At 42.8% G+C, this 26,721-nt stretch overlaps 1 protein-coding gene across 1 annotated transcript in view; it reads left to right on the forward strand.

The window, feature by feature from the left end:
- Positions 1 to 26,721, forward strand: part of GABBR2 (gamma-aminobutyric acid type B receptor subunit 2) — a 940,989-nt gene that overhangs the window by 338,486 nt on the left and 575,782 nt on the right. Inside the window, exon 3 of the mRNA XM_045004115.1 lies at positions 3,007 to 3,177. Coding sequence (XP_044860050.1) covers positions 3,007 to 3,177 — 171 coding nt within the window. The remainder of the gene's footprint in view (positions 1 to 3,006; positions 3,178 to 26,721) is intronic.

Raw genomic sequence — 26,721 nt, forward strand, 5'->3', positions numbered from 1 at the left:
CTGGCCAGTGAGCAGCAGGAAACTTTCCTTGGTGAGCTATGGATGGTATACCAACCATTTCTGCAAACATTAACTTTGTTGTTTTTCTTTTTTGGGTTTGTACCCCTTCTGTTTGTGAAATTAACCTCTCAAATACGGACCGAATTCAAACCAATGCAGCATTATTTTCCTGAGTTAGGGTCAGGCTCCGGCTCCTATCTCTTCCAAGCTACATCCAATCTTTGTCAACATGCAGGAGTATTTAGATCTGATGTTTTGGTTTAGACCCATCTCTTTTTTGAATATCAATATAATTTAAAGAATGCATGGTCAAAAACGCAAATGTACTTAATAGTGCACTTAGATACATTTATATACTACACCTGTGCTATATCACTCTTCTACTGAGCCTGAAAGATCAGTTTTATTATGATCTCATTATACAACTTCTGTTGCTTTTTTCAGCATCAACCAAAAATCCTTCTGGCATAAGAACAGTGATTTTTGTATGGATTCATCTACAAATAAATCACTGTGAGCCATATGTTCCCTTCTGTTATATGATATGGAGAGCACCAATTTTTATCAAATTGTTACAATAAAGAGATTCAAAAGCCATGCATGGGTGACAGCAGCCGGAGAGGCAGGTTCTTGGCAGAAGTTTTGGAGTATTAAACTTGCTGCAGAAAATAACCACAAGTATCCCATGGATGTCAGAAATGGGGGCATTTTCAGGAAGTAGGTGAGAAGGCCTGGCGCAAACACAGGTACCACATATGCTATCTCCTGAGCAGCTGCATATGATTTGTCTGAAAGTAATTCACAAAACTGTGCTGCCTTTCAGCAGCAGTAATTTTGCACTTCAGACAATTCAGCAGGGTTCTTTTGACTTTCTCAGTTCTGCTGTTTCCTGATGCATGGAGGTAGAAACTGGCATCCTTAAATGTGTACCTGAGCGCGCTGCCCCTACAACAGTGCCAATGTGCAGCAAGTGGCTCAGGATTGGTTTGAGGGTAGATAGAGACATCAAAGGGATGGAGAAAATCCCCCTTCAGTGAGAAAGGAAAAGAAGAAAGAGAAAGTTGGAATATTAGGTTGAAAGTTGGGCAGAAGAAAAGAAGACAGAAGGTAACTTGTGGGAGAAAGGAAGGAAGGAAGTTAGGGGCACTAAGGAGACCCAGGGAAGGAGGAGAGTAATTAGAATCCAGGGAAATGGTGATGCAGGAGGAGGACTGGGGAGGTAAAGGGAAAGGTAGATGAGATCTGAGGAAAAAAAATGAGGGCATCATAGGTATTGATGCATAAGGTACCCAACTGGATATACACAAATGTAGCACACAAATATGAATGGTTGGGAGGCAAGGGGCATTTGGACAACCCTGAAGAGGGTAAGTAAAGTCTCTGTGTGAGGAAGGAGTACTGTGGAATGGGATCTCAGGGTCATAGTAGATCACAGGCTAAATATGAGTCAACAATGTAACACTGTTGCAAAAAATGCAAACGTCATTCTGGGATGCATTAGCAGGTGTGTTGTAAGTAAGACACAAGAAGTAGTTCTGCTCTACTCCATGCTGATTTGGCCTCAACTGGAGTATTGTGTCCAGTTCTGGGTGCCACATTTCAGGAAAGATGTGGACAAATTGGAGAAAGTCCAGAGAACATCAACAAAAATGATTAAAGGTCTAGAAAACATGGCCTCTGAGGGAAGATTGAAAAAATTGTGTTTGTTTAGTCTGGAAAAGAGAAGACTGAGAGGGGACATGATAACTGTTTTCAAGTACATAAAAGGTTGTTAGAAGGAGGAGGGAGAAAAATTGTTCTCTTTAACCTCTGAGGGATAGAACAAGAATCAATGGGCTTAAATTACAGCAAGGATGGTTTAGGCTGAACATTAGGAAAAACTTCCTAACTGGCAGGGTGGCTAAGCACTGGAATAAATTGCCTAGGAAGGTTATGGAGGCTCCATCATTGCAGATTTTTAAGAGCACATTGGACAAACATCTGTCAGGGATGGTCTAGATAATATTTAGTCCTGCCATGAGTTCAGGGGACTGGACTAGAAGACTCTTGAGATCCCTTCCAGTACTATAATACTATGATTGGTGTTGACAACATTGGGAACATAGACTCCAACTGCCATTTTCAGCACTGAGCCAGTGCCTTGGTTTTCAAAGCACTTTAAAAAACATTTACTCATTACTTCTCAAAAACCCCACTGAGATGTGAGTCTGTATCCTCTCCAATTTACAGAGGAGAAACGTAGTCAGAGAAGTTTAGCCAACGTTTCCAGACGTGTGCCTGGTGTTAGTCATCTAACTCCACATTTAGGCACCCAAGTGGCCTAATTTTAAAAGTTGTGCAAGAGCCAGGGACAATCTGGCTCTGTCCTAATACAACAGTCCAGAGAGAGCCATTGTCTATCTAACACACTTGGAGATTCGGAGCTAGGGACTTCCTCCATGGCTTTAGACATCTGAATCCACATGAAGGCCACTAAATAGCTTTATTTTTAAATGTTCTGTACACCCACAACTTCCAGTGAAGCCACAGAGTGGTGACCAGGATTGGCAGTGGGCTCTGGACCCTTCCTTGTGGAGGGACATTGGAGGGATTTCCACAGGGGATTCTTCAGAGGTTTTCTCCCCAAAAGCTTTTTGCTCCTGGTTTTTAGTATAGCTGTGGTTAATCTGACCCAGGGAATTTTGTGGTGCAACCCTCTTAAAACTCTAATGAGTCATGAACTTAAATTTGTAGCAGATGGATACAATATTGTGATTTTAATAGGATATATAGTGTTGTTTTTTTAAAAGGTAGACAAGGTTGAAAAGGTTTATTTCTTAAAACTAAAAGATTGTAGCAAGATTTCAAATAGATTTGTTATTTCTATAACATAAGACAGTCAAAAACTCTCCAAATGTCCATAATTCATCACCTCATGTACTTTGCCTTGCATTAAGTAGGGTAAGCTTCTTATGGGGCCAGCAATTAGATTTCACTCATTGAGATTTCCATTTCTTTGTTTTTCAGCTTTCATTTGCAGCAACAACCCCAGAGTTAGCTGATAAGAAAAAATATCCTTATTTCTTCCGGACAGTGCCATCTGATAATGCAGTGAATCCTGCGATTTTGAAGTTACTCAAATATTATCAATGGAAGAGGGTGGGAACTCTAACCCAGGATGTACAAAGATTCTCTGAGGTAAGAGCTGCTTAACTAATAGTATAAGAAGGTGATTTCTAATGTTTAATGTTCAGGGACCTAATTCCTTCATTAATGGGGAAAAATGCATCCATTGTTTAAATCTCATTGGTTTTTATTGCCAGATGGCATTTACTGTGCTTAAAGCCTGCTTCTGTTAGGGATTTTGGTACTTGTAGAACTATGCTGATACAGTGTAGATGTGATACACTGTTGTAAAGTGAGGCTCAGACTGGTTCAAGTTATTCTACTGGTTCAAGTTATTCTACTTTGCACAGGTGCAGCATATTTCTGCTGGGGATTTGTACTCTGTTGTAACATTCCTTTGTGTAGACAAGCCATCAGTGTTTGGAAACCTTAACTAATTTCTTCAATGTGGAGCACTGCAGTGGGACTGGGATCCCACAGCTCCTGCAGGACCTGGTGCCATAATAGTGGGAGTGGGATGAAAGAATAGTCCTGCACGGGGCTCTACCCAGTGTCTAGTGTTCTACCTTTCAAGATTTTAGGCTATTTCTTTGCTGCAAAAAAGGTGTATTTTGTACTTCAAGGTAAAACCACCCAGGGTTTACCTATTAGCTAGCTACATAAGGTAAAGACTATCTAGAGTTTAACACCAATATAGCTCTCTTGTACTACAAAATACACCTTTTTGCAATAAAAAATGTCATAGAGTTCTAATTACATCCTCCTTTGAATCTTTTGATTTGTAAAGTATATATACTTTTGAAGGAATTTTATCTTTGTTTGGTTATTGGTTTGGCTAGTACATAGGCCAAATCTAGGCTCAGCCTGTTCCTACATTTAAGCCTCTAGCATCAGTTTGTGCACTTGCAAATCTAGTGTCTAAACCTGCTTTTGTGCTAAGTGTATTCTTGAGAAGCTGTTGTCTAGAGGGGAATGAGGAGGTAGAACTAGTTGCACTGTTTTCTTTTCACTCCCCTTATCTATACTTCACTTCTTTTGATCCTGGAGTGGGTTAACCCTCTGCCCCGTCTTTCTCTCTCTCTCTGGTCTTGTCATTATGAAAAAAGGGCTAGCTAACCCATGTTAAAATCCTAGTGTAGGCAAAGAAAATTTTGGTTTTAACACGTTATCTGGTTCAGATAAACGGTCACCCTCCACATCTGCCTTTTCTATGCTAGGATTTTAACATGTATTAGGTAGCACATGACAAAACCACACTTTTTTCCTAGTATACCCATGCTGTTTCTCCCTCTTCCTCTGCTGAGATCATATCCAAAAGGAATGTTATACATAACTGAATTAAAGAAATTTTCATTCTTCTTGAGAGTTAAGTGTCACCCTTTTGTGTGCAGATGGCCAATTTAATTGCCACACATTATATTAAACTTGAGGTAGTGAAAGATCCCGTCAACACCTCACTTGCATCCAAGTGGCTTATGTATAACACACTGAACCATGATTCCTTGGGACCGTTAAAACTTAACTCTTTTCTCTTACAGTTTAATATGGAGCTTCCCCCTTTTCTTCCAGTTTCATGCAAACAATAAAACTATAGAGTATAGAAAAACCCAGAAAGCTCTATTATGTCCATTTGGAACATCTTTCCTCTGGAGGCACACCAAGTAATTCTGATGCTTCTTGTGTAATTCCAGTTTATTTAAATAAAACTAGATTGCTGGATTTTTTTAAAAGTACAAAGACTATTTAGTCAAAATATATCTTAAATGTATACTCTCTGTGTAAAACTCTGATACACACAGGTTGTAAATCGGTTTCTTCAAAGGAATGTCCATCAAAATGCCAGATGACAGGAAATGACAGCTATATTATCTCAGTGTGGGCAGCCATGAGTATTGGAGAAGTGCAGATGAAATAAGATTAGGAGTGCATCTGAATATGGTTTTGAAGTAGGCTATTAGATACCAGTATATATATCACACATCAATCCCTCCACTCTTCTAATTGGTTTTGCTGGATTTTCCTGCATTTCTTCCAGTTTACCTATATATACAACTTTGTGGCTTCAGAGTACTTAGAACTAAAAGCTGTATTCTAGGTGTGATCCCACAAGTACCTGAAGAGAGCCTGCTATGTCCTTGTTCTGTGGTATAAGGCTTCCACCTATGCAACCTAAAATCACTTTTTTTACTGCTGTTTGCATTTTGGCATCATGTCTAATTTGTTGTCTGCTGCACTGCTGCTGCTGCTTTTCAAGTATGTCCCCTCCATTGAGTAATTGTGTTTGGGATTATTTTTAAAACAAGTTAAGTTGTGCTTGTCTAACTTGTGTTTGTGCTCTGCCTATATTTCTAACAGTGATTCCTTTGTATTATTTCTCTGCCCTCGCTTGGAGTTCTTAGTTTAGTATCATCAATGTAGGTGGCATTTTGAAAAGAAGGAAGAAATGAAAAGTGTGTAAAGCTAGTGAAATTAGCTAATAATATGAAGAAGAAAAGATAATTAAAGTCTTCCTACTTCCTAGTTTTTTAATGGATTTGTCAGCTTCCAGAAAAATAATTTAATCTGCTCGGGGGAGGAGGGAGAGAGTTATGGGGGTCTAAAGATTTGCGTTACCACAATACACTGGGATATCAAATATTAAAACTTTCTGTGTCCAGCTAAAGGTGCTGCAGTGTTCCCACTTCCACATTTTAAGTGATAACAGATCAAAACTATTGAAAATACAGCAGCTGTCTGGCTACCAATGTGCAAGCGCACTGTGTGTGTGAGACAGGATTTGAGTCACATGAGAGTGAGGAGACGTGATGTTATCAATCTAATCTATATGTGCTCTTTGTCTAGATACAAGTGACTGTAGGGGCACGGTTTGTGGACTTGCCTTGTGATTGGGGGTGGGGTTGTGGCAGGCTTGCCTTGTGTAGTCGATGCTGTTTTTTTGGCATTTCAAAGGTGGTAACCCTAGTGCCAGTGCAACCCACACACCCCCTGGGTGTGGTGTTCTGTCCCATCCCGTGGCACCAAGACCACTTAGAGAGAGAGATAAAATGAGTCTGCTCTACAGCCTTAGCTAACAGTTGGCTTTTAGCTCATGCACTAAGCTCCAAAGGTCCCCAGTTTTATCCTGCCTGCCGATGACTGGAGTCTGTTGGCATTACACCAGCAGCAGCTTTCATTATGGCATTAAGGTCATCCGGCCACTGGAAGCACTTCTGGGACAGCACTTGGGCCTGATCCACATGCCAGACTTTCCATGCGCTGATGCAGAGGGCTTGATTGGGAATTTGGAACAGGACCCATATGAGGAGAGATTAAAGATGCTAGGACTTTTTAGCTTGGAAAAGAGGAGACTAAGGGGGATATGGTAGAGGTATATAAAATCATGAGTGGTGTGGAGAAAGTGAATAAGGAAAAATTATTTACTTGTTCCCATAATATAAGAACTAGGGGCCACCAAATGAAATTATTGAGCAGCAGGTTTAAAACAAATAAAAGGAAGTTCTTCACACAGCGCACAGTCAACCTGTGGAACTCCTTGCCTGAGGAGTTTGTGAAGGCCAGGACTATAACAGGGTTTAAAAGGGAACTAGACAAATTCATGGAGGTTAAGTCCATTAATGGCTATTAGCCAGGATGGGTAAGAATGGTGTCCCTAGCCTCTGTTTGTCACAGGGTGGGGATGGATGGCAGGAGAGAGATCACTTGATCATTGCCTGTTAGGTTCACTCCCTCTGGGGCACCTGGCATTGGCCACAGTCAGCAGATAGGAAACTGGGCTGGATGGACCTTTGGTCTGACCCAGTATGGCCGTTCTTATGTTCCTTTTGCCTCCTGAGGCTCACCAGCAGGAAAGGGTAAGGAGGGGGACCAGGGTAAGGGATGCAGGGGCTCCTGAGAGGACAGCAGGGGAATTGCCTGGGCTTAGGTTCTTGGGTCAGGGTGAGTGTAGGGACTCCTGGAACAGGGGGGAATCAGGCTGGTGGTGGAGACGCTTGAAGTGGGAAGAGGAGGGCCAGACTGGATTGGGGGGGGCACTTGGGAGGCGAAGAGGAAGGTCAGACTGATGATGGTAGGAGGGTGCCTGGGAGGGGAAGAAGAGGTGGCAGGGGAAAAGGAGGGTCAAGCTGATGGTGGAGAGGGCAGTGGCTGTTTTTTCTGAATCTCAGCGGTAGCAACTCTATTTAGGCCCGTGAACAGGTTTGGTCTGGCCGCTACTCTCCTCCCCTCCCCCATCACTCATGATCGGGAGGCAAACTTCAGTGAGTGGTGTTGTGTTGGATTGCGAACCCTCCCGCATTGTTTGGGAGTCTACCGGAATCGCCATCGATCTCCTGGTGACTATTGAAAGCAGTCCTGGAGATTTTGGTAGGTGCTAAAAGTCCAATCGGTAGTGCAGTGGGGCTAAGGCAGGCTCCTTGCCTGCCCTAGCTCTGTGCGGCTCCTGGAAGTGGCCAGCATGTCCCTCCAGCTCCTAGGTGCAGGATCAGCCAGGGGGTTTCTGTGTGCTGCCCTAACCCTGAGCATCGACTCCGCAGCTCCCATTGGCCAGGAACCAATTGGTGGGGGCGGTGCCTGGAGGCAGGGGCAGCGCATGGAGCCACTTGGCCACCCATGAGCCTAAGAGCTGGAGGGACACGCCGTCGGCTTCTGGCAGCCACCCGAGGTAAGCACCGCCTGGCCAGAGCCCACACCTCTTCCGCACCCAAACTCCCACACAGACCCTGTACCCACTCCCACACCCCAACCCCGCCCCCCCACATCCCTGAGCCCCCTCCTACACTCCAAACCCATCAGACCAAGCCTGGAGCCACTTCCTGTACCCCAAACCCCTCACCCCTGGCCCCAGCCCAGAGCCTGCACCCCATCCTGCACCCAACCCCCTACCCCAGCCTAGACCCCCCTCCCACACCCTGAACCCCTCATTTCTGGCCCAAGCCTGGTGCTCGCACCCCAAGCCCTTCACCCCCTCCTGTACTCCAACCCCCTGCCCCAGCCCAGTGAAAGTGAGTGAGGGTGGGGGAGAGTGAGGGAGGGAGGGGCAGTGGAGTGATCGGGAGACGCGACAAGGATGTTCAGTTTTGTGTGATTAGAAAGTTGGCAACCCTGGTGTTGTGACCTGACACACAGAGTTGCAGCGCCACTCAGCACCACTCAGGATTGGCACCGGAAGCAGAGACACAGGCAGGTTTGGGGCCCTTGACCACTGGGCTTCTTCTCACCTCTGTCTATTTTAAGGAAGGGGTGTGTGTGTGTGGTGTGGTGGTGGGGGCAGGGCCGGCTCCAGGCACCAGCATTCCAAGCAGATGCTTGGGGCGGCAATCTGCAAGGGGCGGCAGTCCCTGTGTTTTTGCCCCCAAGTAGTACGCCGAATTGCCGCCGCAGACGGCGGGGACAGTCCGTGTGCCGTTAGGTCAGCAGGCACGTTTCTGCGGCAGCGGCAATTCAGCCGCAATTCAGCGGCAAGACAGAAGCTGCCGCTGAATTGCCACCACCGTGGAAACGCGCGCCGCCGTAATGGCACACGGACTGCCGCCCCCATCCGCAGCGGCAATTCGGCACGCTGCTTGGGGTGGCAAAAACAGTAGAGCCGGCCCGGGGAGGGGGGTGGTGACTGGTCACAGAGGCGAAGAGACTCTGGGATAAGAGAGGAAGTACAGAGAGAAAATTCTCCTTCTCCTTTCCAGCAGTTAGAGGGGTCTAGGGAGCTTCAAATTTATCAGACACCAACTGACACAAAGTTCATATACGAGGTGGAGGCCCCAAACAGCATCCAGGGACTGCATCCTGATAGGAGTCCCCACCCTTTCTCCAGCAGGAGGTCAGAAGTGTGAGTAGAAAGATCGGCAGAATGTAGTGGAGGAGAGGTACAGAACAGTGTAGAAGTGGGTGGAGGGAGAAAGAAGGAAAAGAATTAAGAGACACTGAAGGTGTCTATCAATCATCAACCATTATTATAACATTTTAAACATTTCTTTAACTCCTCAGTTCCATATATCCTGTCTGTTTTTCTTGTATTTCTCACTCCCATTTTCTGTTCCCTTCTCTTTTCCATTCGTTCTTCCTCCAAAACCTTTCAAATCCCCTTTTTCTATGTGTGTTAATATTTCCAGTTCTCCAGAAAAGCACTTTGTAAGGCTGGTTGAACTTTTTTGCAAAGATATTAATAATAATATTTTTTGTTTATTTGCTTCAATAAAAAAATTCAAAATGAAAGTTTTGGGAAAAACCTTTACTTTCTCTTAGTTTTTATTCCCCTCCCCAAATAAAAGTAAGAGAAAAAAAATCACACCAGAAAAGTATCCAAAAAAGAGGGTTTTTTTAAAGTTAAAAATGAAAGGAAAACTCTTACTTTTTTTACTTTTTCCCTTTTTTCTTGAAACAAAACCTGTTCATTTTATTGGGAAAATTTTCACCAAAAAGTTGCCAAATCTTTAACTAGGTTTTCCACTATCTCCCCAAACAAGACCCATGCTTGCTTTCCACCTATCGCATTGCCTCTTCCAAAGACACACTTCCAAAGGTGGCATTGAAAAGGGGCGGGTGGGGGGAAGGCTCTGTGCTGCCTTTTGTTTCTTTTTTATGTATATGTTGTAGTAGAAAGAGAGTCTGAAATATAAGCCCTGGTATCAGAGGCCTGAGTTAAAGTAATGGGCAAGCTTTGCTAATGTAAAGCAAAGTTAGCAAAAGTCAGACTCTGCTTGCTTGCAGGTTCACAGGATCTGGCAAGAGCAGGGTTGATATTTCAGAAACACATATTTCTAAAAAGGGCTAGGCACAGAATACTCACATAAACACATTTCAGAAGAGAGGGAACCAGAACATCCCCATATCAAGGATGGTACAAAAACATTCTTCCAAAATAACAGAAACACACTGACACCCCCACCCCCCCCGCCAAAGATAAGGTCAAGATAACAGTACTTAATAGAGATGTTTTGATCAAACCAACATGTACAAGGTGATGGGTGATAACTAGCCACGTCAGGGTGCAGTAACTAACTATGTCAGACGGGCAGCATGTAACTTGTTTGTATCAGGGTAAAAAGAAATATTTCAAAAGGAAGTATCTTTGGCCAGGCAAGGGGGGGAATGAAAAGTCCTGCCATTCACTGAGCTGTGTCCATTGTCACGGCCATACATGTCTTAGTATCCTCGTAGAGTCTGCCAGATGCTATTTCCATGCTTCGTCAATGATAAACCTGGCCTGGTGCCTTCGTACCTTAATGGATCTTATGGTCATTGGGCGGTTCGCTTGAGGTCTGCTGTGCCAGCTGTCTGTGCAGAGCTGGGTCAGTGCCCAGGGAGAAAACAAACAAACAAACAAACCTGAACATCTAACAACACTGGTACCCCTGACTACTGATCTGGTAGGTAAGCGAGTTGTCCTATGTAGGAATCATGAACTAACATGACAGAAAACCACGAGTTTAGGGAATCCCCTTAGCCCCTCCCTGGAAATCCCCACAGAGTGTAATACGGTATGTTCTTTCTGGGTTGCTAGCAAAAAAGGCCCATATGAATTTAAAAAAATCTAGTGGGGAAGGAACATGGAATGGAATCTGTAAGGCTAGGGCAAAACCTGTAGCCTTAAAATGTAGAATATTGCAAACTATAACTGTGACAGGTTGGATCACAGAACCCACCTTGGAGCTGCCACTTGATGTGCCAAGACTACCTCTGCTCCTGTTTTCCCTGCCAGCTCAGGACCCCAGCACCCTGTCTTGCTGAGCCAGACACTCCCGTCTGCTCCAACAAAGACCCAGGGTCTGAATTACTTGCCCCAAAACTGCATGTAAGCGGGTGGTACTCACCCCTGCCGGGCCTCCTGCTGGTTGGCCTCGGAATTCCCGCAGTTCTGCCCTGGAGCGCCCTCGGCAGGCTGGTGACCCGCCTATTCGCAGGCCCCGGGTCCCTCCCTGGACCCGGTGCCCCTTTAACTACAACTGGGTCTCCCCCTCCCAGGGGAACCCCCACGCTACTATCCCCACTTTGCCTCAGTAGTGGCCACTGACAGTCATGGTCTAGCCCCACACCCTGGGGCAGACTGCAGTATCAGCCCACTCATCACAGGCAATAGGGGTTTGGACCTGCTGCTTCGTCCTACCCATGGGCTGCCCTCTGCAACCCACAGTACCTATGGCCCTTTGCTAGGCCGCAGCCTGGGGCTTTCCTGGCTGGAGCTCCCCTAGCTCCTCGGCCTGTCCCCCAGCCCTGCTCCCTCAGCATATGGAAGCATATTCCAGTTATATTATATTCACTCATTAGCATATTTTTATAAAATCATATAGGCTGTAACGTCACAATAACCATGGCTATTAAATGATTAAAACAACATACCACAAATTGGCAGGGCAAGTAACAAAAACTCAGGCCTTCTAATACAAACACTTTTTTTTGCTTTGTGAGGTCATCTTCAACTCCTCATCTCAGAAAGCCTTCCACTCTCTCTCTTTCCCTTCCTGAACCCCATCTCCGGCAAAACTTTACTCTCTCATGACTCTCCCCTTAGCAGAAACTCTCCAGTTTACATTTCTTCTCACTTTCCTTTCCTCTCCCCGTGCTGTCACCTCATTCTCTTCTTCTCCCACACAAATCCTCATTCTTCCCTTTCTCCCAAAAGTATCCCATCCTTTTCTCTTTCCTCTACCACAAAAAGCATCATTCTCCCTCCTCTCTGAAAGCCTCTCTCCCATCCCTTTTCCCTAAAAAAGCATATCACTCGTTCATCCCTTTCACACCTTTCCCCCCACCTTTCACATTTTTGCTTCTCTATCCCCTCAGCTCATCACTAAAAATGAACTACATGTTTCATCCAAATCTTTTTTTGGTGAAAAGCACACTGAGCAACACCAAAATGTTTTCTGTTGGTGTCACCCAATCATTTCAAGAATTTCAGTTTCATCAAAATGTTCATTTTGAAAAAAAAATCTGAAAAATTTAAAATGTTTTGTTTTGACATTCTGTAAATTAAATATTTTGATTTTTTTGGTTTTAAATGACTTTTAGGTTTTTTTAGATTTTCTTTAATTTTTTTTAATAAAAATGTTTTAAAATGGTCAAAATCTAAACATTTCATTTCAGTTGCGTTGGAACAAAATGTTTTATTTTTCCCCAAATAAATATTTTTCACCTTTTTAAAACTGCCATGATCCAAAAAATCTGTTATTCTCCCAGCTTTACTCACCACATATGCCTCAGGTTCCATTTTGTTCCTGCAGTTCTCTAGTCTCTGCCCTCCCATTTTGTCCTCTGTCCTTTCCTATGACTGCTCAACACACTGTCACTAAACTTTGTGCCCTCAGGATCCCTTCCATGAACTGCAGTGCCACCTCACATGCCACAAGAGACAGTTTTCTACATGCAGAAGGCTTTAGGCCTCCAGTTAGCTCTAGTCTCTGCCAGAAGTCTTCCTCAATCTCAGTCTCCTCTCCGAAGAACCTCAGCCCTCCCCAGATAGTCCCCATTCAGCCTCAGTCCTCCCACCAAAATGTCTGTTCCACACAGAAACTTCCTGTAATCCATAGTGTCCTCCACAGACATCCCACAGATTGCAGTCCCTATCCAGGACAATCATCGCAAGGCCTCAGCTGCTCCGTAGTTCCAGTTTCCATTAAGAATTCCAGGCCCTGCATATGCCTCCCAAGAGCCATAGTTTCTCCATATAGTCCCTAGAAACCCTTGTAGCTACCTTAATTCATGTAGCAGAAGATGGGAGTGGAGAAACCAGTCTTTTTCCTTCACTCTCTCCTGTCAGTGCCTTTAGAGTGATGTATCTGGCATTTCTCCTCATTTTACCTGTAAAGACTGTAGGGCACTAGTTTTATGTGCTCATGATGAGATAACCTTCTAAGGAAGTGAAAAGCTTCAGTTTTCTAACTGGATTTGAGGTGTAGAGTGCATTGCAGTAGTCGAATTATGAAGAGACCAAGACATGGATTACAATAAGAGTGTTTGCATCCGCAAGAAAGCAGATTGTGCTGAGACCATTCTAGAGGCCTCTGATCTCAATATTTGACAGTCTGTGTATGGACTTGGCTTTGGTACAGAGGGTAAAATGTTCAAAATGTTCAAAATGACCTAAGTGCCAGAATTTTTAAAGGTATTTTGGCACATCAAGATGCACATTGGCACATAAGGCTAGATTCACAAAGGCACTTAGGCACTGCATGTTTCATGATCAGTGTAGCTGGAGTCAGTGGGCCCATGATTCCTGGAGGGAATGTTATTCTAGTGACACCAATAGAATTAGTGGAGGGTTGGCAACCCTCTTAGGCAATGTCTCGTTAGACAGATGCTGACATGCAGAATGCAGCAAAAGATTCAAGAGAAAGGTTGAAAGCCCTCGGGGGCAAAACACCCCCAGAAATACATGTAGTGAGACAACAGCAAAGCAGAGCAGGTGGCCAGGGTTACATACTCAGAGTAAGATTCCTTTACTATGGGAGACAGCATGACCAGGTGTGATGGGGTATATAAACTTCGCACTAGCTTGAAAGGGATTAAGAAGCTGCTTTGGCCCTGACCTGCCACACCTGCCAATCATGCCAGGACTGGAGGAGGAGTTAAAAAGAGGGAACTCCACTCAGCTGAGGAACAACCTTGGGAAGGGAAGAAACTGTTGGGTTTCTCCAGCCCCGAAGAGAGGACATCCAGCCTCAAGAGCCCCTGCCCTCACAGAAGGCCTTCTGCCATGAGATTTTTTTTCAGGGTGATTTGGATTCAAACATGCCCATTGCAAAGAGCGGGCACAATTTAATAATGTACTATGAGAGCATAATGCAGCCCATAGGAAAATGTAAACTCATAATAATTAACCCAAAAAATAAGAGATGGTACCAACTACAGTTTGTGATGGTGGATAGTAAGGACTGCAGACCCTCCTTGGAGAATACAGTCATACAAGCCATAGATTTGATCATGATGCAGCATCAAAACGTTATAGCTGTACTTTAAGAAGAAGAAAGGGACAATGGAGAGAATTTTAAAAATATATGGGGATGTTTTCAAAGGCAGCGAGTGCCTCAAAGGAAAGCAATAACTGGTAGTAGATCCCGCAGTGGGACCTGTGTGCTTATCATGAAGCAAAACTCCAGCGGTACTATGTAAATCTAGTATGCAAGGAGCTGGAACATCTGCAGAGCAGGAGTATCATAGCTAGGCTTGGCTTGGGAGGATTTGGGAAACGTTGATTTCAGCTGACATGCTGAAATGGATGGGGAAAAAAATCAATAATTGGCGTAAGTGCAGCCTCTTCCCTCCCACAGCCTTGCACCTGCTGGGGCTGGGTGTCATTGTCATGGACCTGCTCTCTCACTCACCGGCTGGGAGTGCCAGGGTTCTCTGCTCTGCCCCACCAGGGCCTTCTCACTCATTTCTGTGACAGTGGAGCTGCAGAGGGCTCCCTGCCCAGCAACAGGGCAGCTGACACCTGATCCCTGCAGGTGCAAGAGGGAGGGCTGGTGGGGCAGAGACTCTCAGCCAGGACTGCAAGGAGGAGGAGGAGGAGGAGCTTCCCCACAGGAGCCATTAAGCAGCAAGGTGGCCTCCCCCCACTATTGGGAGCTCATCCAGGCTGCTGACACTCTGCAGAAATGTAAATAAAAACTGATAAAAATTGAAAAAAGATTAAAAACCAAAATTTTTCTATTGAAATTTAAAAAAAAAAAATTGAATTCTGCCAAGTGTAGTTGTAGCACATGTAGAGGCCTGTATAGTCTGAGTAAGCAGCATGGTGGTGGTAGAGAAGCCATCAGACCAATTATACATCTCCATAGATCCAATGCCACTGATCTGAACATTGTAAAGATGCCACTGTCTACTGCCAGAACTTTCCAAAGCCAGAATCCTTGCAGTCTGATGTTTTGGTGCATAAATCTGGATTAAGAGTCCAGCAGGCTGATAACCTTTGCAGCACCATTTGGTCACTATAGATGGCTGCACATGCATAAGCCAAGCACCAGAGTTGTTCCAGAGACGCTTCACATAAGCACTGGAAGGACGGCCTTTGGGGGAGGAAGCTGAATAATTGCAGATAGCATCCTCATTATAGGTGAAGGCAGCAATGAGAGAAAGGTGAACAAGACCACAACAGAAAACTACAAGCTTTTCTACAGCAACGCAGGGACAAGAACTCAATCCAAAAAAATGTGATTCAAACAGATTGAGGTGACTTACATTGACCATCTGCTCACAGCAGAGAGACTGAAAGCAGATCCCACCAAGATCAAAGCAGTCAGATACATGCCAGATCCAGTGGATGTGGAAAGGGTATAACGCTTCATAGGAATGATACATTTTATGTCCAAGTTCTATCTACACCTTGCTGCGGTAGCAGAGCCCATATGTCATTTCACAAGGCCAGATATTGAGTGGGACTGGACAGGTCCCGAACAGGAAGCATTTGATCTGCTGAAATAAATTATAATGGATGCCCTGGTCTTGAAGTACTACCAGCCAGCCACTGACATTGCATCACAGAAGGGACTGGGTGTATCTCTTTTACAGGAGCCGCCAATCACTTATGCTAGCAGAGCCCTGTCAGAGACAGAACAAGGCTATTTCCAAATAGAAAGACAGCTTCTGGCTGTGGTATAGAGCGATTCCATCAGCACACCTGTGGCCACCTAGTGCAATCAGACAGTCATCTAGACCCTTCTTAGCGCTCCAGAGAGATTGCTGCACATGTTGATGTGCCTCTAGCACTACTAGGTAGAGATTAGACATTGTCCAGGATGATTATTGGTGTTAGCTGACACCCTGAGCAGGGCATATATATCCAGCATCAGTGACTTGAGGGAAGGGGATCAGGAGACTGAATCCATTAGTATGCTTCACTGTCATCCAATTTCAACAGCAAAGCTGATGGAAATCAGAGGCTACAGAAAAGGACATCAAACTACACACAGTCAAGAGAGCAATACTAGCAGGGTGACCAGGAGACAAAAGCCAAGTGCTGGTGGAAGCAGAACTATATTTTCAAATGAAAGATGAGCTGAATGTGCAGGATAGAACCAACTCCCATTGATTTCAGCTCCTACTAATTTCAATAGGACTTAGGCACCTAACCTGTTTAGGCAATTTGAAAATCCCATGAGGCACTTACCTGCATCTTTAGACACATAATTGCTCTGAAAACCTGGCCCATGGTGACCAAAAATTTTCCATCAGTTTACTAACTACAAAAGCTAATACTGCTTTGTGAAATAAATCAGTTTTGAATGCAAAACATGTTTTGATTAATTTTTCTTATGTATCAAGCGCATTTAAGGTAGTTTTATTTAGTTAATACACAAAGCCAGCTTTTTTTATTATTTGTAATTGAATTACTGTTTCCATCCAAATGCAGTTCAGGTCAAATCATGAGTAAAACATGGTCATCTAGTAAATAAGATATGCATTATTTCTAACAAACAAAAATGTAAAAATTAAGAATCTGAATCTTTTTTGAGCTATATAATTGCTTAATAAATGGTGTATAGATATAACATATCCTCCTGATTAGCAAAAAGAAGTACCAAATTTAGTATAAAGGCTATATTTAGTTGCAAATCAACATGTTTCATTGGTTATATGAACCAATGAGAATGAACCTTTCTTTAGGAAGATAACTTAGAATTATAAATGCAAAAGAAGATTCAAATTATTTAAATCAAGGTTTCCTGGTTGCTGATTTAAATCATAATTTAAATCTGTGATCAATCCATCATGCCTTTTACAGATTCTGAACAGTTTGCACTGCCTCAAAGATGCAAAAGGAAAAGTTCGCATTGAGAATCTGGTGCTGTATCTGTTCTAGGAATAAATGAAGGTCTTTAATAAAAAGTCTAGAACCAAAAATTTATAAATCTACAACTTTACAATAAAGGGTTAAGCACTCAGAATTTCAGCAGCAACTTCATTTAAGAAAGAGTGGACCCAAACTACTTTCAGTTAAGATGTGTTTTTTTTATATATTACACTGCATAGCTTACAACCATTCTGTTGTTTTCCAGTCATTTCCTTCACTCTAGCTTTGTTTGGTTAATTTAGTTTGTATGATGCCCTGATGTGCTATCAACTAACACTAATTTGCCTGCAGCTTAGCGAAGTCTCATCTTTCCGCCTCTGTCAGGTCTAATGAGTTCAAAAAAAGTGTTTTCTCTGGCATTGGTAGATCAGAAGAGTGATCTGTGTTATCCTTGTCACTCTTCCTTGATCAGTCCTGAAGCTAGCCTCCAAACCATTTTGGCCTTTTTTGTCCTGTGTAGTATAATGGAAAAATAGAAGTATTTGTTAGCTAGTTTCTTCCCATGAATTCTATCACCCTTGTTTTTTTGTTTTGTTTGGTTTTGTTTTCCCAACACTTCAGGACAAATGCCTGTCACAAGGTAACAAATAGACAAATGCAGCCATCTCAGCCCCAGGTAAATAGTGAGGAGGCTAAGGTGGGACTAATTTTCTGAAAGGAGAGGGATCAGGTTTGAGAATGTTTGCCCTCTCACTTGAAAACTAGTGACTTCCCATCTCCCTGTTCTCTAATACAGTAACCACTTTTGGGATTGGGATATATATATCTTGTGACAGGGTCAGGCCAGATGGCTACAAGAGAGTGGTCGAAAGTAGATACATTAGCTCCAGTTTAAGCAGGTCCCTTTTCCCTGGGTAAGATAACAGGGACTATTCCAGAACACTCAGGAACTTTCTAGAACTAATTAAGGCAGGCAGGCTAATTAGGACACCTGTAGCCAATTGGGAAGTTACTAGAATTAATTAAGCTAATCAGGACACCTGGTATAAAAAGGCTCTCACCCCCCAGTTAGTGGGGTGTGCATAAGGAGCTAAGAGTGAGAGGATGTGCTGCTGGAGGACTGAGGAGTACAAGTGTTAACCAACATCAGGAGGAAGGTCCTGTGGTGAGGACAAAGAAGGTGTTGGGAGGAGGCCATGGGGAAGTAGCCCAGGGAATTGTAGCTGTTGTGTAGCTGTTCCAGCAGGCACTCTAGGCAGCTGCGATCCACAGGGCCCTGGGCTGGAACCCGGAGTAGAGGGCAGGCCCAGGTTCCCCCCAAACCTCCCAACTCCTGATCCAACACAGGAAGATCTCTGAGGCTAGCAAAATCTGCCAATAAGCACAGGACTCACCAAGGTAGAGGAGGAACTTTGTCACTATATATATATTTCTCCCTCTTTCCCCCCACCGCTTAAATTGAAAACAAAATGCAGGGATATCTGTTCATACTCTTGTTTCGTTCATTCAGAGAAACCCATTCTTTACCAACACTAAATGACTCAATTATGGAGGCACCAGGTAATGACAAAATAGTTGTGCAAAATTGGGTCTTAAATGGGGTGTAAATTCCTGTGTTTTTCTACAAGTGGACGGCCAATCAGCAAGGAACTTTACCCAGGGTTCATTTTTATGCCCTTTGAGTTCTCTGAGGCTTCTGTATGATTTCTCCACATAATACTTTAATGGAAAGTATTTTAAATTTAGCTCCGGCTGAAACCTTTCCTCGGTAGCCCTCCTGCCTATTGTTTGACCAATATCTCTGTAAAAACAAACAAAACAAACAAAAACTGAGAGGGTCTATCAGAAAGACAAAGTTGGTGAGGTAATATCTTTTATTGGACCAACTTTTGAAGTTGGTCCAATAAATTATTACCTTACCCCCATTCTCCTTAATATTTTGGGACGATCCTGGCTACAACAACACTGCAGACAGAGTGTATCAAGCATTTTCTGCCTCCTGCTGGAGGCAATGGCTTAAAAAAAACCATTCAGGCTGGGCTAACAAAAAGACCTGGTCCTCTAGAGGCCGAGAAGGGCCAGGAGGGGACAATGTTCAATCAGGAACCAGCGGGCCATTTAAGAAGGCTTGCCTGCTGGTTCCCTGGGGCTGTGCTGGGTGAGGCTGGGACAGGAGAGGTGCTCCTCAGTTATAGCCTAGAACCTCAGTGCTGGGTCAGGGCCTCACAGTGCTTAATTTAGGCCAGGGCTTGGCAGGATGAGCCCCGGCACCTCTAGGCTTGGCAGTTCATAGCCCCAGCACCTTTTGGACTTGCTGCATCAGTTATGAATGTACAAAATTACTCGAGCCCTGGCACCCAGTTGCATGAGCCTTGGCACATCTTTTGTTACAAATTAAGGACAGGGACCTTAGCCACAAGTGTTGTGATCAAGCAGTTACCTTTTATGTTTATTTGCTAGATGGTGTCTCAGAATGAGTGTGCAAAATATCTGCCTTGGGGTTATCTCCTTAGCTGACTAGTGTAGGCCTAACTCCCAGCCTTCAGCATAACAACTCCCACAAAGCCTCATACTAATACCACAGACCTTTAATCATAGCAAGCCTAAAAAGCAATTTATTTATGTTCACCTATTTGCAACCCCCATGCATGTTCCAAATAATAACCAATGCACCCTGTCAATCTTATGGTCTATAATGTCATTCTACCTTTAGCAAGCATAAAATCACTAATGAAGTATGATGCATGGTCACAGTCAGTTCAGGAGTCAACAGAAAATATCATTATACCCATTTTTATTCACATGGGAACTGAAGCACAAAGAGGCAAGATTGGAATTGGAATAAGGGAAGCTCAGCTGCAGCCTTAACTATGGAAAATGCCCCATCATTCCAAGGTCATAAAATAGGTCTGTGCCAGGGTATTTTAAGGAAAAAGTTATGGGAGCTGGGACATAGATGTCACTGGATTTTTTTCTGCATATATTTAAACTTAAGGCCAGAAGGGACCATTATGATAATCTAGTCTAACCTCCTGAATAGTACAGGGCAGAGGCCAGAGAATTTCATCCATTAATTTCTGCATCTAGATCAATAGCTTCTAGTTCAACTACAGTATGTGTTTTAAAAACACATCTAATTTTGACTTAATGTCTCCAAGTGATGGGGAATTTACCACATCACTGGTTATTTGTTCTAATGGCTAGAAATATTCTTATTTCCAGTTCGAACTTCGACTTCAACTTCCATAAGAACATAAGAATGGCCCTACTGGGTCAAACCAAAGGTCCATCTAGCCCAGTATCCTGTCTTCAGACAGTGGCCAGTGCCAGGTGCCCTAGAGGGAATGAACAGAACAGGTAATCATCAAGTGATCCATCCCTGTTGTTCATTCCCAGCTTCTGGCAGACAGAGGTTAGGAACACCATCTCTGCCCATCCTGGCTAATAGCATTGATGGACCGATCCTCCATGAATTTATCTAGTTCTTTTTTGAACCCTGTTATGGTCTTGGACTTCACAACATCCTCTGACAAGGAGTTCCACAGGTTGACTGTGCGTTGTGTGAGGAAATACTTCCTTTTATTTGTTTTAAATCTTCTGCCTATTCATTTCATTTGATGAACCCTAGTTCTTGTGTTATGAGAAGTAGTAAACAACACTTCCTTATCTACTTTCTCTACACCAGTCATGATTTTATAGACCTCAATCATATCTCCCCTTACTGTTTCTTTTCCAAGCTGAAAAGTCCCAGTCTTATTAATCTCTCCTCATACGGAAGCTGTTCCATACCCCTAATCATTTTTGTTGCCCTTTTCTGAACCTTTTTCAATTCCAAATATAGCTTTTTTGAGATGTGTGCAGATGTGGTTGCCCCGGTATTCAAGATGTGGGCATATCATGGATTTATATAGAGGCAACATGATATTTTCTGTCCTATTATCTATCCCTTTCTTAATTATTCCCAGCATTCTGTTCGTTTTTTTGACTGCTGCTGCACATTGAGTGGATGTTTTCAGAGAACGATCCACAATGACTCCAAGATCTTTCTTGAATGGTAACAGCTAATTTAGACCCTATCATTGTATATGTATAGTTGGGATTATGCTTTCCAATGTGCATTACTTTGCATTTATCAGCATTAAATTTCATCTGCCATTTTGTTACCCAGTCTCACAGTTTTGAGAGATCCTTGTGTAGCTATTCGCAGTCTACCTGGGTCTTAACTATCTTTAGTAATTTTGTATCATCTGCAAATTTTGCCACTTCACTGTTTACCCTTTTTTCCAGATCATTTATGCATATGTTGAATAGGACTGGTCCCAGAACAGACTTCTGGGGGCACCACTATTCACCTCTCTCCATTCTGAAAACTGATCATTATACCTACCCTTTGTTTCCTATCTTTTAACCAGTTACCAATCCATGAGAGCACCTTCCCTCTTATCCCGTGGCAGCTTACTTTGTGTAAGAACCTTTGGTGAGGGACCTTGTTAAAGGCTTTCTGAAAATCTAAGTACACTATATCCACTGGATCCCTTTTCATCATATCTGCTTATATATTTGTCTGTTAGATTAAAGAACCATGATCTAACAAGTCATCTCCCACTGTAGGTATTTATAGACCATGATTAAATCCCTCCGTAACTCTTCTTCAAGCTACTTTTAGATGTAAGTATCAGAGGGGTAGCCGTGTTAGTCTGGATCTGTAAAAGCAACAAAGAATCCTGTGGCACCTTATAGACTAACAGACGTTTTGCAGCATGAGCTTTTGTGGGTGAATACCCACCTCTTCAGATGCAAGTTATTTTTGCTTGCTGCCAAAATTTTCTTGTGGAATACAAGCAAGAGAAAGGAAATAGTTTTTGAACAGCTATATCTCAGCAAAAGTTCAACAGAATGTCATGGGGCAAAGCAAAGGTGCTTCCCTAGCCTGAGGTAATTACCCTCCCCACTGAATATCAACAGTCTGCTGCAAACAATAGAGGTGTTAGAGCTTCTCAAAGAAAAGGTTACTGTAGTGGTGTGGAGTGGTTCCTCCCTCTCTCTGTCAGAGGGAGGTCACTCCACCTCACTACAGTTACAATGGAAATGAAAAATGTAAGGCAACTTAAATATGAAGGCCTCTATCAGCAGCCCATATAATATAGGCAGAAACACCTGGGATACTAATCGATCTCCCCTACTGCTCTGAAAAGAACCTACACACAGTATTTAGTTCTAGTGTAACCCCTTTCTATGGTTTGGTTTTATTGGTAACACATTAATTTTCTTTTTAAAATGAGCCTAGGCTTTTGGCCCAAGGTTGGCTGTTCATAAAGTTTCTCTCATCATAGATCACAGGTCCCTGAGCTGAGAGGCCCCTGCATCTGTCTCAGAGCCAGAGTGGAATTAACAAGCAAGAGCTGACCCACTGAGACAGCAGAATTCTCTTAGTATCTCCCAGTAGGGGGTCTAATACTGGCTACTTATGTGGGTCAAAGGAAGAACTGCTATCCCGTTTTATACCTCTTAGGGTACGTCCACACTACCCGCCGGATTGGTGGGTAGTGATCTATCTATCAGGGATCGATTTATCACGACTTGTCTAGATGCGATAAATCGATCCCCAAACTCGCTCCCTGTTGCCTCCGGAACTCCACCAGGGCGAGAGGAGGAAGCAGAGTCAACAGTGGAGCTGCGGCCATCAATCCCACTTCGTGAGTATGGGAGGTAAGTCGATCTAAGATATGTTGACTTCAGCTACGCTATTCTCATAGCTGAAGTTGCATATCTTAGATCAATTTCTGCCCCCCCAGTGTAGACCAGGCCTTAACAGTTGGCTGCTCACCTGCGTATCAGAAGAATGCTGAACATGAGACTTACACACATTGGGGTTGGAATCAGATCCTCACCTGATTCTTCTCTCAGTCACACTAGTTTTTATCAATAGTAACTCCACTGAAGTCAATGGAAGTACACTGGGGTAATACTAGTGTAAGTGGGAGGAGAATCAAGTCCCTGATGTGAACCTCATCTAAAGTTTCTGGATGTGCATTGTGCTGAAAATGTACCTTTTGGGGCTCCACAGTGCACATTTCATTATGCATTTTCTCATACAAATGTATTCAGAAATGCTTTACAGAGTTAATACCTAAAGTTAATAGAAATAGTAGAGGAAGTGATAAATTAAGATGTATAGGAAAGGGAGAAAATGCAGATTTTAAAGTGAGATTTGAAAACTGATGAATTGATGAGGTAGGGATCAAGATCGCAAGTGATGCAAAGGAGAAGGCTCTTGCACCTATGCTGGCAAGATTCTTTGTATTTGTGAGACAGTAGCCAGCAACCTTCTGCAGATGTTGAAGCTGTGAGTTGGGATTTGAAGAGGCCATAGGGAAGAGAACTGCAGTAGTCAAAACAAGAGGTGATGAAGGCATGGTGTTTCAGCATTCACAGAATGGAGGCAGTGGTGTGTATTGGCAATGTTGTTGAGGTTGTGATGGCAGACACAAGAAAGGTGTGAAGAGAATGAAAGGAAGTTCTGGGGTAAGGGTGAACGATGCCAAGGCTGCAGGCAATCTGAATCAAGGTATCTAAGAAAATAGCTGGTACCATGGTGGAAAGCACAGAGAAATCATACTTTTACCCACATAGGCAATGTGAAATTCAAACAAAGATACTATTATGAAGCTCTAAGGCAATAGAGGAGGACATGATAACATTTTTAACAGGGTTTTCTGTATGTATAAGTTTACAGAGTCAGGCACTGAAAAGTTAGGAAATGCCAGAAATATGGCCATTGTTCACTTTGGATGTATGCATTGATGGACTTATCCAGTATCAAAAGACAACTTAGCTCAGCCAGGATGAGTCAGCACTCCTGGATCTTAACCAGAAGTGCTTTAAAGACGAGAGATATTCTTCCTCTTACAAGCCTCTGCCTCATGCGGTCCATCAGGGTAATCTGATTGCGGGCCATGAGACATTTTGCCAACGTTGACCATCCACAGGGATCCCTCCCCCCCCTCCCCAGCAGATCATGTCAGCCTCCATTGCCCACTTGTTAAATTTTCAAACAAGTGCCTTCATGCTGTCTCCCATGCTGCTCCTCTCACTTGTGAGAAGCTACCTGTAAACACCTACCTTGATGTTCTCCTTCAAATCCCTCCTTAAAACTCTCCTTTGCTGAGTCACCTACAGTAAATTTGACGGAGGTTAAGCTGCTGGTATGCTGATAGGACTGCCTGCTATGGTTACCAATATAGTACTTATTGTTTCCTCGTACTCCCTCATCGTTCTGTCTGTATTCAGTCTGTCTCTTATACTTTAATACTTAGATGGTGAACTCTTTGGAGCTGGTACTGTCGTGTGTGTGTGTGTGTGTATGTCTAGTGCAATGGGGTCCTGGTCCATGAATAGGAGCCCTATTCATGTTAATACAAATAAAAATCATAATAATATCAAAGACAAGCTCAATACAGAGTAAGACTTGTTGAGCAGCCAATTGGGGAACAATGGAGAATGGAGTTTCCTTTAGTCTGTAATCCATTAACTGACATGGAAAATTGGAATGCTAATAGGGGACTTCTTTACAACCAAATAGAATACCAAGACTCACTTTTTTCTTCAAACACAGAAATCAAGGGGGAAAAAATGTACTGTCTCAACCCTGGAAAACTGGACATCTGTATGACTTTATTACTTTTCTGCCGGTATCTAGAACCCCAATACACATGAGACCAGAGAATACTTCAGTCATACTAGTGATTCTACCCTGGTCCTAGATTTTAGACCTGCTGGAACAATTATCATATCTAACTATTCATCTTCCCCCATGGAAGGAGTTACTATTTCAACATCTATCCAAAAACAGGAAAGTTAGGCCTCCCTGAATTAGACTGGAAATGTTACTCCTAGAAAGTGAATTAGATAGGAATTTTTAGAGTGTTCCAGGATTTGGAATAAATTCAATTTAGGTGCCAGTCTAAGGTAATCATGCAGACATGCACCAAAATTTCAGGTTCTCAGTTATTTACAGAATAGATTATCACTTAGTTAAAAAGCAAACATTCTTTGCAAAAATGCTTTGGCAGTTTCATATTAACAGAGGTGAACAAATCTCATTTGAGTAATTCCCAGGCTCAGTAATTAAAACTTAAAACAAAAAAAACCCCACAGGGTAGTATATGGAAACTCTACTTTGTGATGGAGGTTCTTAACAAGCCACACTGAGTCCCTATGGTATGCAGGGATTATTTGGTAACATTGTCAGTGGTGTCTTTGCTCTAACTTAGTACACCCACACCCAAGAGAAAACAAAATTGGCACGTATAGGAAGTCAACAAAGCAATCAGTACAAACCAGTTCAGGAGAATCACAGCCCTGTTAGTTGTACTGGTTACTGGCAGTCCAACAAAGCACCAGGGATTCACTTTTCAGAAGTGCCTAAGTAATTTAGGCACCTTAGGTGCTTAAAGAGGCAGATAGCTGTCTCCTGGGGTTTTCAAAATCTCCTAGGCACCTAACGCCTATCTATTTCTTCAGATATCTCAATACATTGGAAAGGTGCTTTGAAGATTTGGGGGTAAATATTTCAAATTAATATTTGGCTAAAATATTGTATATAAAAGAGATCTATAAACAAATGTTTTAACTCTACAGATCTGCACACCAGACTTGAAAAGTCCATTGTATCATACAAAGAAATCTGAAAGGTGTCTATGTGGCCATCTATACAACTGTTCTCAATGTACTGCAAATGAGATGTAGGAGTGCTGGCAAATTCCACTTTTGGCTGAAGGAAGCAGCACACTGTGGTATCTATTACTCCTAATGCAATCAGACTTCTTTTTGTGCATGGTTATGGGAGCCCTTCTTAGAGTTTTATTGCTGTAAATAACATGTTATTGAAAGGCAAGCCTGAATATGAAAACCAACTAATTATTTGTTGGTTTTTCTTCTCCAGGTAACCAGGCTTATTATTCTATCACCTCAGTTCATATAAATCTAAATGCATTTTTGACCTTTCAGGGTTTTGTACTCTATTATAAAGAGTTCTTAGGAAAAAAGGTAACCTGGTACATGACAGATGATGTGCAAAATATTTTTTTTTGTTTCTTTGTTTCTTTGTTTTTTGCTTGTTTTTGTGTTTGATTCTTTCTGATGTGCAAAAAAGACCTGGAACTCTTCTTTTGTTTTTTCCTTCTTTGTGATAGAAATGTCAAGTCTGGTTTGCCCTTGCTTTGCTAAGGACTTCTTGAGGGTCTCACAAATCTTTCTTTGTGTCTTAACATTAATTGAAGATATGTGAGGATATCAATCTTTAACAAAGGCTTCGATTATCAAAAATGTTCATTAAACATTGGAATTAAAGAAGTGTTTTTAAACTCTATACCAATTAAAGATCTCATGTATGTGTGGGAGAAACTGACATAGCTTAGTTGGATTTCAGATTTGAACAGTGACTAAAAATCCATTACTCTCTGATTGCTAAGATTTAATTCTCTTGACTTTTATGAAGTCCCCGTTTTACCAGTTCTCCAGATATCCACGAATTTTCTAACCCAGGCAGGGCCTGAATTTCTGTTGGAAAAAAACCCAAGCAGATTGCGCTAATGTCACTTTAAAAAAAAATCTTTGTACTTTTTTTGTTTTCTAAAAAGGGCCCAATTCCATTTTTTTTCCCCAATTTGTAGATCACCTTTAATAGCATTTAAATTTCTAGAATGTGCTCCACCCACAGCAGTATTCCAGCTGGCAGTTTTCTCAGAAATGGAAATCCAACTTCTTACTCACAACCAACAGATCTTGTCCTCTTTCTGATATTGCACATGAGACTAGACTAGAATTATTTTAGAGTAGTGGCTAGAGGCCCCAATCATTGTTAGGACCCCATTGTGTTCGACACTGTAGAG

Source organism: Mauremys mutica, chromosome 2, assembly GCF_020497125.1.
Source record: "Mauremys mutica isolate MM-2020 ecotype Southern chromosome 2, ASM2049712v1, whole genome shotgun sequence".
NCBI classification, from domain to species: Eukaryota; Metazoa; Chordata; order Testudines; family Geoemydidae; genus Mauremys; species Mauremys mutica.